The 15,950-nt window shown below is 40.9% G+C and overlaps 1 protein-coding gene across 9 annotated transcripts in view; it reads left to right on the top strand.

Moving 5' to 3' along the window:
* The window catches only part of FAT3 (FAT atypical cadherin 3), a 451,950-nt gene that overhangs the window by 419,448 nt on the left and 16,552 nt on the right, over positions 1 to 15,950 (top strand). For all 9 annotated transcript variants that reach the window (XM_085216394.1, XM_085216393.1, XM_085216390.1 and 6 more), the window contains one exon: positions 5,906 to 6,374. In XM_085216394.1, coding sequence (XP_085072520.1) covers positions 5,906 to 6,374 — 469 coding nt within the window. The remainder of the gene's footprint in view (positions 1 to 5,905; positions 6,375 to 15,950) is intronic.

The following is a 15,950-nucleotide window of genomic DNA, read 5'->3' as shown; positions in this document are numbered from 1 at the left end:
AAAGGCAGAGCTGGAAGTTTAGACCTACCGTGTAGTACGAACTCCTGGGAAAACAGGCAGAAAACAACAGCACTGCTGGGGAATGTAGTGGCATTGATTCTTTCAAGCAAGTCCCCTCCATTGCAGTTTATTTAAAATTTAATGCTGCAATATGGTTTTCACAGTTTAAATGACCAGCTTAATTTGGGGATCTCATACATTTATGATAACTCTAGGGATGGAAATATTTCATAATCATAACACAGTGTCCTTGGATGAATTATCAATTCTGTAGAGCAAACTGCTTGCTGAAAGCCTACCAGTTACACTGTGTTGATGCAATATAATAAGGGTGTTATTTATTCAGCTGTTTCAAATAAAGCAACTCATCCATCGATTTTGAGAGGCTGGCCATTTTTTCATTGTTCACTCTTGCTTTTAAGACAATTGGAGAAAAATGAGTTGTAGGTGGATGACTTTTTCTTTCTTCTCTGGAAGGATTTCATGTGCATAAAACTGTATAACCATTTCTGAAGTCCATATTTGATGCTCCCAGACAGAGCTTCTGTCTGAGAAAAATAAGAGTTAACAATTTAAAGCACAATGAGGCCATTCCAGGAGAAAATTACACAAATAATTTTTTTTAAAGGAATATCACTGAGATTCAGTTTGATTTTTAGAATTTAAAGAATTAAAAATAGGTAAAGGAAGAGTTTATCTTCATGCCAGAAATGTAGCTATTTCATAGTAAAAGGCAAGCATATGTTCTCCTATCCAGACAGTTAATAGGAAACTTTGCATGGTTTAGTTAAGTGTGTATTATATGTTTTAATGCATTACCGCTGCATGGCCTATGCTGGGTAAGGCTGAAGCTTGGATATGATCCCAGCTATGGCTGGAGTTGAAACAAGTAACATTTTAATTAAATATACTGTTTTACACAAACAAACCCAAAATGTAATTCAGCTAACGAAATATTTCCCCGGATAGATTAGTAGGCAGCGCACTGTATCCGTGGTGTGTGACTGCAGATGGACTGTGAGAGCCTAACGTGGTCTCAGAAGAACCATTTGATCATTTTATTACCTATGTTGATACACAAACATGGATGTTAGCCAAACATCTTAGCCAGGCTAATATTCTAATATAATTTACAATATGTGTTTGGCTCCATTTTGCTCACTGAATGAAACCGTTGAAATGTAACAGATTGCATCACCTTTTGGAGCCTTCTCTGTTCTTTGTAATTCTCCACTCATTTTGTGTCGGTGAGGAGCTCTGTGTCCATAATAGCGTACAGGTATTTAAGTGGGTATTAACCTCAGTTTCCTAATGTATATAATGAGAGACAGTGTAGCTAAGCCCAGAAAGAGGTGGGCAGCTGAAAGCTTGGTGGGCCTCTCATGGGCTTTTCATACATTTTGTTTTACATGTACCTCATTTGATCAGAAGTTAACATAAAGTTCAGCTTTTCTTGGTTCCAAGGTCCAGACTATTAAGCTAAGATTCCCCTCTGAGGATGAAGCAGTGCTGCAACATCACAGTGGTTGTGTAGAATCGTGGGAACACCAGAGATTAACTGCTGAATTGAAGATCTGCAGTTGACTTCTCCATGCTTAGGAGAAGAGACATCATTTTGCCCTTTTGAGTGGAGAACCCTTCTCTTCCCTGACCAGCCAGGCCACTAAGCAGGCAGGAGAGGAGCTCTTCAGGGTTCCTCACTCTTGTTAGAGGCACAGGGCCAGCAGAGAACAAACATTTCCTCCCTGCCCTGCTACAGCAAGGTCTATGACCATCCATTTAATGAGAGCAATTTTATAGTCCCAGTGCTAGGGGGCTCTGTGCATGTCAGAGTCTTTAATGCACTTATCCGTAAAGCACTGGTGTGAGGTAGGGAAATGACGTTATTCTTGTTTTACTGATGGAGACCTGAAGCTATTGACTTGCTTGAGCTCCCAGAGGAAGAGCACTGCAGAATCTAGATTCCCATGCATTTCTATCATGTCTTAGGTTAGCACTGCAAGTGCTGGACCATCCTTTCTATTTTCCACACTAGCCTAAAGTTGAGGTTACTAGTGCTTTTTTAATAAAAAGAAGGAAGCACTGCATTTCAGATGTGTGTCAGATCATCTGCTGGTAAAAAGAAAAAGAAATGAATGAGAAAGATGTATAAAACATATTTGCACTACAGATATTTTAGATCATCATTTCCCATATATAAATGCTGTAATATTTATCCCAGGTGCTCATATGTGGTGTTGTATTTATAAAGATAATTGGAAAAGCATGTTCTGTGAGTAAGAGTAATAGACATGCAGGCAGTTGGCCCTTCAGGGTATAAGCAGTCTTAGGGGAGGTATATGTGTACTACACACAAGCAGTAGTATGGTTTCCATAGGAAAAAGCCTTTAGAATAAGGAGAAAGCTAGCTGCTTATCCAATGATAGCCATTTTTCAAAGTGTAGTATCTTGGCATGTATTTTTCTGCATAATTTTTATTCCTGTTGTGACATACTTTCTGGGCAGCATCTTCAAGCTTTGTGGACTGTTTTGCTGCACGGGGTGAAAAGAATATTGCTGCATCTCTCGAGAAAACTATCTCAGTTTATCAAGGCATCTTGTTTACTAAGATTCCTCCTGAGCAGATGCTTTAACAGGGCCAGTTTAAATCTTCAGAAATTGTTGGCAGATGAGATTTGAATCCTATAAGAAAAGATTTTAGATGAAAAATGTTCCAGACATTTTTCTATATGTCCATTAGCCTTTTTTGATTGAGCTGAGAGAGTACCAAGCAATATCCATCCCTCAAACATATTGTATTACAATCATAGATCTCATTTCTTCTCAATTTCATTACATCTTTCTGGTCATAGACTTTAAAATAACCAGCTGTCCATAGGAGAGCCTAATTTATGTTCTTCTAGCTCTTTCTACATTCTAGTCACCTCTGGTGCTATGTAGGATATTTTAGGTTGTGGACATTTTCAGGAAGGTTGTTGTGTGCTTAGCATCTCTATTTCTACCTTGCCTAAGCATTTGTGGAGCAGCTGAGCACTGTGGGAGTGCCCCATCTGGCTCATGTCACTTCCCTTGAGGTTACAGCCTAGTTCAAATTCAGCTGGCTATGAGACTGAGATCTAGAAAGGAGAGACACAAAGTCCAAAGTCCACGGAACATCAGAGCTCAAGATTTTACCCATATTTTTTCTCCAAGTAGTTTTGTGAACTTCCAAGGGCTGACAATATGACTATCAAGGAGGAACCTTTGCTTTAATGTATGATGTAGACTCAAGCTCAGTGGAGGAATCTGGCTGGAGCACTGGCAAATGGCAAACAGTACTCACGCTGCAGTTGAAGGAATATTTGTTTTCTTAGGGTAAAGAGTATAATTTTAAACTTCCACTTGCTGGAAACCATGCCCTCTATTCCTATAGATTAGTGGCATCCCATTTATAGCCATCCCACCCACATCAGAGTGGCTGCAAGAGAAGAGTTTGAGCTCCAGTTTAGACACATGCCAAGGGATGTCACCAGCTATCCCAGTTTTAAATGACTATGCAGTCATCCATGGCAAAAGTAGCCCACAATGTCCAAAGACATGGACAGAATATAGCATTCCCACATCTTCACTAACCATGCCAGCTTAGTGGGCCACCAAAGCTGTGGTGTGTTCTTGTGTCTTTGATCTATGATCCGTTGGCATCTTTGGCACCTTTGCTTTGCCAGGTGAGAGCGATAGGATTGTGTCATGAGTGAGCTGATGCAGAGTGCAGTCTGTGCTGCAAGGAAGGCTGCTAAAGGACACAGTGTCTGAACTTTTCAGGGGGATAAATAATGGGACAGAACTGTCCTAAGATGGGTTTGCAGGAATAAATACTTCCTAGAGCATGACATAAAGGTAAAATAATTGCAAGAGCTTTCAGAGATCCTGAATCCAATTAACATGTCATAAGAAATTATCTCCTAACCCTGACAGACATTTTAAACTTATCTGCCATCTATTAGAGGAACCTAAAAATCTTTGGATAAACTGCTAATCAAGAAAGCAGCATTTCATACCTCTTCCCTCTCTCTGCTCTTGGCCTGCCCGAGCATGCTAGTACAGATTTTCCCTGGATAAGGACTTCAGATTAGAGGGAATTTGAGTTTCATAACTCTGTCTGTAAGTATTTGCATCAGCTCTCATCACTATATCCCCTTTGCAGTTCTTGACAGATTTTACTTACAGACCTTCACTATCAGGAAGAGAAGGGCTGTATTGTTTTACAGTTGATACATTAACAGATTAAATGATAAGCACAGCAATGTTTCATTCCCCTCAGTGCTCCACTTTGCCTCTTACCTAGCATCCCTCAGCCACTTTCTCTTGGAAACCACTCTCTTGAGTGAGGGGCACTATGGAGAGTGAGGAATCATGGAGCCACGGAATCATAATATCATAGAATAGTTGTGTTGGAAGGAATCTTAAAGATCATCTAGTTCCCTCTCTCTTGCCATGGGCAGGACCATCTTTCACTAGAAGAGATCGCTCAAAGCCCTGCCCAACCTGACTTGGAACACTTCCAGTGATGATCATCCACAGCTTCTCTGGGCAACTTGTTCCAGTATCTCAGTCAGAACAAATCATAACAATCACTCTAAAGCCACAAACTCAGCATTAATACGAGGAAAAGAAAAAAAGTAAAGCCATCTTAATGTGAAGTATATGCAATGCATAGTATATGCAGAGGATAGTATGGCCTCAGTGGAAAATACATGACTTCTAGCCAATCAGAATCTTAGAATTAGAACTAGAACTAAAATAGTAAACTAGTAATTAGTAAAAAAGGACTTACAGAGACCATGAAGTCCAACTGCCTGATCACAGAAAGTTAAAGCATTTGATTGAGGATTGAAATGCATTATGAACTCCTGCAGGCATGCGGCATCTGCAAGCCTTCTCTTTTCTCAAACAACAGATCTGGGAGGGCACCTTTCCTGATTAACCCATTCAGTACTTAAGAAGTTAGGAAGAAATTCTTTACTCAAAGGGTGCTGAGGCATTGGCACAGGCTGCACAGAGAAGTTATGGATGCCCCATCCCTGGAGGTGCTCAAGGCAGGTTTGGATGGGACATTGGCAACGTGATCTGGTGGGTGGCAACTAACCCACAGCAGAGGGCTTGAGTTTGATGATTTTTAAGGTTCTATGCAACCCAAACCATTCTGTGATTTTCAAAAAGATCTAGACTTGCTTGTCACAGCAGCGTGATATTCCCAGTTTATGACAGGGAAGCTGAAGTATCCCAATAGCAATGAGGGCAGCTGAACCAGAGATTTCCCCTCATTACCTTTAGAATAACTCATCTATCCCAGCACTCCAGTTGTGGGACTCATCCCATGCAATGTCATTAATATTTATGATATAACTGTGGGAAAGGAAAAGCTTCCAGTTTGCCTCATTTGTTCCTTATACTGGGTATGTTCATACACAAGCATTTCAGATGTGCTTCTTAACCCTTAGAGTTCCTTGGAACAACATAGATGCTCTCATTAGCCTTGCCACACCTAAATGGTGCTCTACTGTCCCTTGGCTTAACCTCAGTGTTCTTCCTGGTTTTCCCTTCCTCTGTATCATATTGTTATCCTTAGAGGAACTGAAGTTGGGGCCAAGTGCATACCATGCTGAGATGTGTGTTACACATCCATATTTATTTTTCTCCATATGTTTAGTTTGCCTACAGTAACTGGCTTTGGGTATATTCTAAGTAGTGATACTACCTTGTGTTTATTTCTTGTGATAAAAGCGCAGCATTTTGTTGTTTCTGCACCATGTAGAAGCCCATCTTTAGCACTGTATAGAGTCCGGAAGTCCCCTGTGTTTTCATTCTCTGTGAGAGCTTATGATGAGAAATCTGAAGCACTTTGATTTCTGTTTTCCTCACACAGATTGTTGATGGCAAACTGTGGTTCCAGTTGGACTGCGGGACTGGCCCAGGGATCCTGGGAATTTCTGGCAGGGCTGTCAACGATGGCAGCTGGCACTCAGTTTTCCTGGAGCTGAATCGCAACTTCACGAGCTTGTCCCTGGACGACAGCTACGTGGAGCGCCGCAAAGCCCCCCTCTATTTCCAGACCCTCAGCACGGATAGCTCCGTCTATTTTGGAGCACAGGTCCAAGTGGATAACGTCCGCAGCCTGACCGACAAGAGAACCACGCAGGTCTTGAGCGGCTTCCAGGGCTGCCTGGATTCAGTCGTCCTAAACAACAACGAGCTGCCGCTGCAGAACAAGCGCAGCAGCTTTGCAGAAGTGGTTGGCTTGACGGAGCTGAAACTTGGCTGCGTCCTGTACCCCGACGCGTGCGAACGGCATCCCTGCCAGAACGGCGGCACCTGTACCAGCGTGCCATCTGGTGGTAAATGTTTTGCATTGCTTTATGGGTTTTCCCTCTCGTTTTCCTCTACAATTTATTGTCGGAGATGGTTTTATGCGGCAGCCTGCTTGAAAAAATCTCATGAACTCTATAAAGCTCAGATAGGTATTGCAAATTGTGTAAAAGCTGTTTGCTCTATAAATAATGGTGAAACCGTGCCTCTTCTCATTGCATTAATGTTCCAAAAGGAAATTGATTTATTGACTGTTAGGATAATCCTATTTCTATAGAAACCAATAGAATTAGAATTACTGTAATTCTCAGCTGGATTTTACGGGCCCCATTTACAGCAGCGAAGGTCACACACAAAGATGGTGATTTCGAACTTCCATCACTGATGCAATGGTACTGTTGCCCTTCTCTGTTTCTGAAGCTGTCACAAATAATTATTGAGCTGTCTACAAACACCTTGGTCCTTTTGTGAGTGAGTAATTTGATTCCATGTCTGCATGTAGAAGAGTGAGTCTACACCATTATAAACCCCCTTGAAGTGTACTTACAGCTTCCTTGGAAGCCTGGGTGCTTCAAGGTCTAATATCAAAGTTTATAGGGCATTGATTTAAATGGTGCTAGAGTTTCTTATCCAGTGGTGGCACATGTAATCTGATTTTAGTGCCTTACTGTCTAGTAACCTAATGTAGTAAACTAGTAAACTATGTATGTAGTAGAACCAGTAGTAAAATAATCTAGTGCGCCACATACCCCAACCATAAGAACATCTTAGTGGGAAAATAGCAAATGACATACATGTAGGACCTTTCTTGTAGGGCTGTTCTATTTCTGCCCCCTTTCCTACATTGTATTAGCAGAAAGCATTGTTCATCTTTTCTGGCAAGCTAAAATTTAGCCTTAGTGAGCTGACAAAGTTCAACACTCCCTATGTCCTGATGTCCTGATTAGGACATTTTTTCAGTCCAAAAAAAAAAAGTAGCATAGTCAACAGGGAGATCTGCAAGCACAGAGCTTTCCATTCACTTATTTTTGGTGTTTTAGGTCATGTTTCCATAAGGAAAATACATTTTAATTATTATCCAGGGCTTTCTGCTTAACTGTGCCCATGTAGTTCCCTCATTTGTTTTTCAATTATTTTCAGTTTTCATAGAATCATAGAATGGCTCAGGTTGGAAGGGACCTCAAGGATCATGAAGCTCCAACACCCCTGCCGCATGCAGGGCCACCAACCTCCACATTTAATACTAGACCAGGCTGCCCAGAGCCCCATCCAACCTGGCCTTGAACACCATCCACAACCTGTCTGGACAGCTTGTTCCAGCACCTCACCACTCTCATAGTAAAGAACTTCCCCCAAAGTTCTCTTACTTCCCTTCTGGTTCCCCAGGGGCAGGTGGTTTTCTGCACTCACTCTCTAGCTCCACCTCTTAGTTGAAAGTTTGGCTGTTACCTGTGATGTCTTTGAATCCAGTGGTCCTGGAGGAAGTTGCAGGATGTATTCCCAGTCCTCCCCATGCCACCACATGCTGGTACCAGGGTCTTCAGAGATCCTTCCAACCCTTCACCTAAACTGAGATTTTTGGTGCCCAACTTGCACAGTACTTTTAACTGGGATATTTTTATGAAGGTACATTTCACAGAACTGTGTTTATTTTCTTAAACTTTAGTAAATTCTTAAACTTCATGACATTTTACTGTAGTTTTCAGAGAAATCTTGTGAGATTCTGAGCAAAATCAACTGTGAGACATTTTTTGTCTTTATAGACTAAGGCCCAACACTATGGATTTTCAGATGCTGAGATCTCAGCTCACTTCTCTTCTGGATGCTTGGCTTTGATTCAGCCACCTCTTCTTCAATGGCAACATTACGTAAAGATTACGTAAATTGCTAGGAAATACATCTGTTCCATGTATATGGACGTAGTGTGGCTTTGATTGACTCCATGCTTAATAAATGAGGATAACCATTCCTCAAGCCATCATCCTAGGAAGCATGAGCACAGCTCCTTGTGTTGAATTTGTTTGAGCCTCTTTACGATATTGCTCAATGGTCTCATGATGAGTAAATTGAAACCTTTCTAAGGAACTGTTTCACAGTTTCACAGCAATTGAATTTTTCCCAGCACCCTCTGCATGCTAGTTCACGCTGGGGGGAGCAGTGGGATGAGGAAACCACCTGAAGGTTGGGCAGACTCTTGAAAATGGACCCATTTCATTACTGGAATGGGCAGGCATGGTTCTCATGTCAACATAATTTGCTGCTGGAACATAGTCACGGAGCTGATTTAACTTGCCTTGCCTTCCTGCCTCGGCGAGGGGCATGTGCCCTGCAGGGATGTTTCGGCTGCCTGCCGCTCCAAAATCTGTTTGCTGTTTTTACTGCCTCAGCAGTGTATGTAAATACAAGGTTGTTATAAAGCCATAATTCTAGCGCAATGGGCCGTGACTATATGTTGGCAGTTCTGTGGCCCAGCCCCTCAGAAGTCGTGGGCAGTTTTGTTTCCACCAAGCAAAACAATTCTGTTGATAGTGTCCTGCATGCACAAAAAGATCCTGTAATTAAATTCCATAGAGCCCAACAGCACTGCAAATGCTGGTTATGGAGCCACAAATTGCAGTGTGCATTTAAGAATCACCAGACATGCTTGGTGACATAGATGTTAGCAGATGGATTTTATTTTAAAAAGAATAAATTCAATCTTTATTTTTTATCTTAAGAACAGAAATAACAGTTTTGGGGGATAAAATAGATATTTAAAATGTCCAGAAGAAATTTCATCCCCAGTCCCTAGGCATTTGAAAGAATCAAGGTCTCTTTACTAATGCTTTCACAGAATCATGGAATCATAGAATGGTTTGAGTTTGAAGGAATCCTTAAAGACCATCTAAGTCCAACCTCCCTGCAATGAGCAAGGCCACCTACAGCTCCATCAGGTGCTCAGAGCCCTGTCCAGTCTGACCTTGAGTGTCTCCAGGGATGGGGCATCCACCACCATTCTAGGCCACCTGTGCCAGTGCCTCAACACCTTTACAGTAAAAAAAAAAAAATGTCTTCCTTATCTCCAATTTAAATCTCTCCTCTTTTAGTTTGAAATAATTTCCCTTCTTCCTACGATTCCTTCCTTTGATATGATATTTTCCTCCTGTTAAAGTTTCTGGAGAATTATGGTTCTTTTCCTAAACAGCGAGTGTTTGGAATAATAGCAGGATTTCTTTTAATAAATCAGTCCTTTAATTTGAATTTTACAGAGCAGATTTCATATATGGTTAACATCCTTTCTCTTAAAAAACCCTACTGTGCTTTACAAGGAAATTAAGAGAGAGAGAAAAAAAGCTCAGATTTGTAGCTAACTTTAAAAGAAAACAGTCAAACAAAGGTTACCCAACATTATAGCATTAAAGTTGCTGGCTACATGCCAGAAATCAAAGGGCCAGTGTCTAATTTACACACAATTTACATAAATTGATCATCTAAAATACAATCTCGGTAATAGCATTCCTGTTGTGAGATCTTCCTTTCAGTGGAAATGCCTACTGTTCACCATTAATAAAAAGCAGCCTCTGAGTGCTTTTTACTGTGCAGCTATGGAGATAGGGTAATATTATGGCCCTGATGGGGAATTGTTAAAGTGGTTCTTTGTATGCACAAGGAGCGTGAACGTATTGTAATAGGAGAACAAAACTGTAATCTCAGCCTGCAAGAGGATGCACAGATAGTTCAGATGCTCTGAAACATCACTGAGAGGCTGTGGAGTCTCCTTCTTGGAGATATTAAGAAGTCAGCTGGGCATGGCCCTGAGCAGCCTGCTGTGGGTGTCCCTGCTGGAGCTGGGGTTGGAACACATGAACTCAGAGGTCCCTGCCAACAACAGCCATGCAGTGAGAGCGTGTAAGAGCTTCTCTGCTTCCATAATTTGGTTTCTGGACCAGCAGAGAGTTACCATGACATGAGTTGCACTGATGTGTTTCCACAAGTCTGAATCAAATCCCATGTCAGCAGTAGATGTCCAGTGCTGTCAGTGGTCATAAAGCTGAGGCAGGGCACAGTGTGCCCAGGGAGCCCACGGGGACATCTCATGCATGGTTAAAAGAGCCTGAGAAAGGGGGAAGAGCACTCACCAGGATTGCGCCTGACAGCTCAGGAGACTGCTAGCAGGAGGAGACTTCAGCTTAAGGATAATCTTCTTGGAGACATTGGAAACCACAGTCCTGAAATATAGACCACATTCTTCCAGATTTTCAGTCCTTATCCTCAAGTGTGGATCAATATAGTTATTTTTAAAGAAAGCTGTTAGTATTTTGAAGCCTGACAAACAACCTCATGTTCTTTAATGACTTGTCTCTTTGGACTAAAATTTCCGAAGAAAACTCAACCAAGTGTTTAAAGTGTGGTTAAGCTATAAGCAGCTGAATGTGAGGTCTTAATATGGGAAATGTCACACAACCTTAATAATAGAGTGATGTTACCAATTCTGCCAATAGTAAATGTATGTTTATCTGCTTGAATAACAACATGAGCAGTCGCAGCAATAGAAAGCTTTACTATAATCAAATCTGAGTCTTTTGCCAAGCTTTTCAGCCACGGAGAGAAACCTCATGCTTGTAAATCCTGCAATTAGAAGTGTAGTTACTTCCTTTTAACGTGATCAGTCCTATATAAATCTGGCTTTGATTGAAGTAAATGGCTTATATAAGTGGGCAATTTTATTTGAATATGAGGCATTTCAGCAAAAGTATCTAGCAAGTCAAGGACTGAGGGCAGGGAGTAAGGACAGAAAGTCATTGCTTTCCCTGCTCATTTTTCCTTTCTCTTTTTTATTTTTTTATAAGTTAAAATCCAATGAGAGAGAGAAAAAAGCAACATGGCACTTAGGTGATTTTAATACACGCTTTAAAGCATATTGGCTACATTAACACACAGGTGTTTCTGAGGTCTAGGTAGTTTGCAAGAGTGACAGGGAAAAACCAGGTGTATTACTGCTGTAGCTGTGAACCGACCAGGTCTTAAGTGTACTCTCAGTGTCATTTTTTTTCAAACAAACACACAAACCAGCATGCTGTAATGCAAGCATACCAAATGTGCATCAGTTCATTTTTAAAGGTTTTTTAGGAATTGTTTTAGTTTTTTTAATCTTACTTATAGCTGTGCTTTTTAGAGATTTGGATTTAGATTCACAGTTTCAAAGCAAATAGACACCAATCCTTTTATAGAAAGCACCAGTTTCCTACCAACTTGTAGCATAAGGCAGCGATCATCTCTTTGAAGACAGATAAGTTAAATCTGAAGTGGCAGGAATACATATGGCTGAAGAACACATAGCTCTTAAAGCTGGCCAGGTATGTCTCTAAACACACCAAAACATAAGTGCTGGGATAGATGGTTTCCACCTGCAGCTTTCTCATCACTTAACTCAACATGAGATGATGTGTGAGCAGGGCCAAGGGCAGACCTGTTCCTTGACATCGAGTTTGTCAGGGCTAGTGGCACAGCAGGGAAAGAAACTACATGGGGAGATCAAATGCAAAAGCCTAGCACATAGCAAATAAAAGCCAGCTCCTCTTGCATGCTGTGGATAGAAACAGGAGCAAACACATGTTCAAAAAAAGAATTGGCAGCAGTTAGGAGCGTCCTCTTCGATAAAGCCAAGTAAACCTGAGGATAGACAGGCATTCAGGTACTCAGGCTGGGAATTCTACCAATAGGGATGTTCACTGCATAACAGCATCCCATCTGCTGATGGCACAGAGCCTGTCTTTTGCCACTGTCACTGCTATTAAGTGCCACGCAAACATAGGTACAGACAGGAAGCCTGTCCAGTGTCCTCAATTTCAGCATGTTGCTCTTTGGTAAGGTCTGCGCTGAAAAAGCCCTTTTCTTCTTCATTTTGTATGACTTAGCAGAAACAAACCAAGAAGTCAAGAAGACAAGCCAGAGTCAAGTCAAATCAAGTCAAAAAGACATGAGGACATCATCTGGAGTCAGAGAATACGGCATAACTGCGTAGGAGGATTGAGTGAAAGAGCATGAGAGAAACCTAATAAAACTATCAGATCACCCAAGACTGTATAGGCATTAGAGGGCCATATCTATGTAAATGTGACTGGTGAGGCCTTAGAGAACCAGGCTTGCTTTGGGTGGGGTTGAGCTGCAAGACACACATCAGGAGTGCAGATAACCTGATCCTAAAACTCTGAAACGTTTGCACTGAGGGTGTTGAGTCCTCAGCACCATTTCTCTCCACAAACCCACTGCCAATTGCTCCTTAGGGCTTGTTAATATACATATGACCTAACTGGGCAGTGTTGTTGCTCATTGCTTATGGTTCCTTAGAGTCGGCTGTTCAAAGAGTCGTAGAATCTTAGAATCATAGAATTATTAAAGTTGGAAAAGACTTTAAAATCATTTAGTCCAGCCATCCACTTGCCACCAATATTCCCCACTAAACCATGTCCCTCAGTGCCACAGCTCCATGGCTCTTGAACACCTCCAAGGATGGTGACCCCATTACCTCCCTGGGCAGCCTGTGCCAGTGCTGTTAACTGGGATAAGAGACTGACCCCCCATCACCACTATCAGGAAGTTGTAAAGAGTGATAAGATCTCCCCTGGGCCTCCTCTTCTCCAGACTGAACAATCCCAGTTCCCTCAGCCTCCCCCCATAACACTTGTGCTCCTGACCCTTCACAGTTTCGCTGCCCTTCTCTGAACACACTCCAGGGTCTCAGTGTCTTCCTTTTGTTAGGACAGACTGTTGTGACACAGACCAAGGGTGCATTGGCCCTATCCCAACAACACTGCAGATGTGTTTATCATACCTTCCTATTTTTTTCCAGTGCTTACTTCTGAAGCCATACAGTGGTGGTAGCACAAGATTTGCTGCATTGGTATCAACATTTTTCAGGATCAATATGCAAAATGAAATATTCATATCTCTTGAAGGGAACACGGATGGACTGTATGATCTTAAATGTTGAAGAATTTCCAAGACTTCCATTGTCTTCATTGTGAACAGGAACAGCCTTAGATAGTTTGAAAGAGGAATTTTCTTTTCCTACTGAGAGGGCAGGGGCACTTGGCCCCCTGTACTTCATCTGAACTGTCCTTGGGCATGGGAATTTTGCATATTACTCTTGCATTAAAAAGATGGGAAGAAATGCATGATACGTTACCTGGATGTTAAATCAAGTATGTAATAAAAATTCTTTGTTAGACCTAGGATGCATTCCCAACAAAAAGGTTTCTTTAGGAATGCTCTTTGTCTACAGCCATGTGGCCACAATGTGCAGCACCAGGTGACATTATAGCCTCTGCTGGGAGGTTTGGAAAGGAATGAAAGGTCTGGCAAGTCAGCTGGCCTAGTCGATAGATGCTGTGAACTGAACCTTCGTGTCGGCTCTTCTCCATAAATTTTGACATATGTTTTGCTGTGCTGGAGTTCTCCCAAGTGAATGTTTTGCAGCTCTGATTGTGTGTCACAAGAAAGTTCCGTGTCTTTTGCCAGTAGCTTAGAGTAAGAAGGTGTATGGCAGTGCTTCTAATGGGAAGAGAAATCAGAGATAAATACTGTAATTTAACACTGACTTGTTTTATTGCCTTTTTTTATTATTAAGTTTGATCTCCAGACTTAGAAACTATACTGAATACTGTACTATAGAAACTATACTGAATATTTTAGCTGCCCAATATCTGATTGTGTTCTAGAATCATAGAATCGTAGAGTCAGCAGTGTTGGAAAAGACCTACAAGATCATCCAGTCCAACCGTCCACCTATCCCCAATGGTTCTCTCTAAACCAGGTCCCTCAACACAATGTCTGAATGTTCCTTGAACACAAACAGGGTCAGTGACTCCACCACCATCATTAAGTCAAATTCAGTCAAAAATGTTGGCTTTCATAAGTAACTTCTCATTTTTGTTTTTTTCATACATCACCCAGCAGACCTTGGACCCATCCGGAGTATTCAGTTTTAGCTCCTCATGATATAAAATGCTAATTGAAATTAGTGCATCTTGATTATAAATACTTGTCAATAATAATGATGAATAAACCCACCCTCCTTCTATATTTAGTGGAAAAAGGATTTTTTTTAGTCAAATCAATATTTCTCAGGTTGTCTACAGTGAATAAATGTAACAGAATGTGTTACACAACAGCAATCCAGAGCTTAACTCAGTGCAGCTGAAACAAATGTAAGAGGATAAAAGACAATTATTTGAAGACTTTGGTGTTCCAGTGATTGCCAATTAGTAACGTAGGTGCAGAAAGCTTGTTTTTAAAATAATTTTAAAGCCATATAGTTTTCAAATGCCAATTACTGGATAGTTAGAAAAACAGATCTATTCTGCTATTATATAAAGCAACATATATGTTGCTGAATAAAATGTTTGAAAATTTTCATTTCACTTAAACTCGATGAGAATATAAAAGTATACAAAAACATTACTGTAAATTTTTCAACCATAGATGTCACTGTTCAGTCATAAAATGGAGCAATGAAACAGCCTCTCTTATTCATGCAGTGATTTCTACCTCAAGGATTTCTAGATCATGTGTTTTACCAAGTATCAATAAATATTTTGTAGGAATGGCATCAAAATGTGATGCCTGGTGCAGTTGCTGTTTTGTAATTGTTCAGTCCCAGCCCTCTACAGGTCTAAAAAGCCATTCATATTGTCTGAGTATTTGTAAGACAGCAAAAAATAATCCTGTCTTGCTGGTGCTGATCAAGTAAGCTTTCTAGGAACCCTTGCAGTGCAATCATCTCTTAATTCTGTAACCTTAAAATAGCAGTACTTTTATGTCCCCTTTTTGTATTAGGACCAAACAGCATGGCATTTGATTATCTATTTTATTTATCTTCGGTTAGATGGGTTTGAAATCTTGACTGAATGAGCCAGTAAGTCTGTTTCCAAGTTTCTTTGCTAAAGCAAAGAACTCTCAGGAATTCTCATGAAAGAATTCAATTAGGGTAACTGAACAAGGCAAAATGAACCAGATAGAACATAAAAGACGTGGCAGTCCTAATGCAGAATTGCTTTTGCCTCATGCCACCACTGCACTGTTTCTGTGAAATTCTCTTCCTCGTAACTGTGCTTGAAATTTCCTGCTTCAGTAGAACAGTGTCTTTTAAAATGCATATATATCTGTGTGTGTATATATATATATGCATTTCAAAAGTATAGATATAAGGATTTCAACTATATTAATGGCAGGAAGATTCCTTGTTCTAGTTGATTAAGATGCCATATTTAGTACATTGCTTTGATATGTGAACCACGTAAGTGGAGCTTGAATCTTGCCTACACATCTAATGGGACATTTTGATTTTGTAAGTGGTTGTTCCTTGTTCTTTTCAAGTGAAAAAGGACTCAGATTTCAACACGTAGTTCTAATACAATATGAAGACATGCACTGTCTCACTGGATTTCTTTATGACCTTAAATAAAGGACTTATTTATGGCAAATCACAAGGGGAGGAGAATAAAACAGACTGTCATTTGCTACTTGGAGGAGTAAATCGGTGGTTTCAGGAAATGTTTCTGACTCATGTTGTCCTTTGCTGGCAAGGAGCACGGAAGTACTTTGGTCTCCTACAGTCCCCTACT

This window comes from Meleagris gallopavo, chromosome 1 (assembly GCF_905368555.1).
Source record: "Meleagris gallopavo chromosome 1, MGAL_WU_HG_1.1, whole genome shotgun sequence".
In the NCBI taxonomy this organism is placed as follows: domain Eukaryota; kingdom Metazoa; phylum Chordata; class Aves; order Galliformes; family Phasianidae; genus Meleagris; species Meleagris gallopavo.
This window is presented reverse-complemented; position numbering and strand designations above follow the sequence as displayed.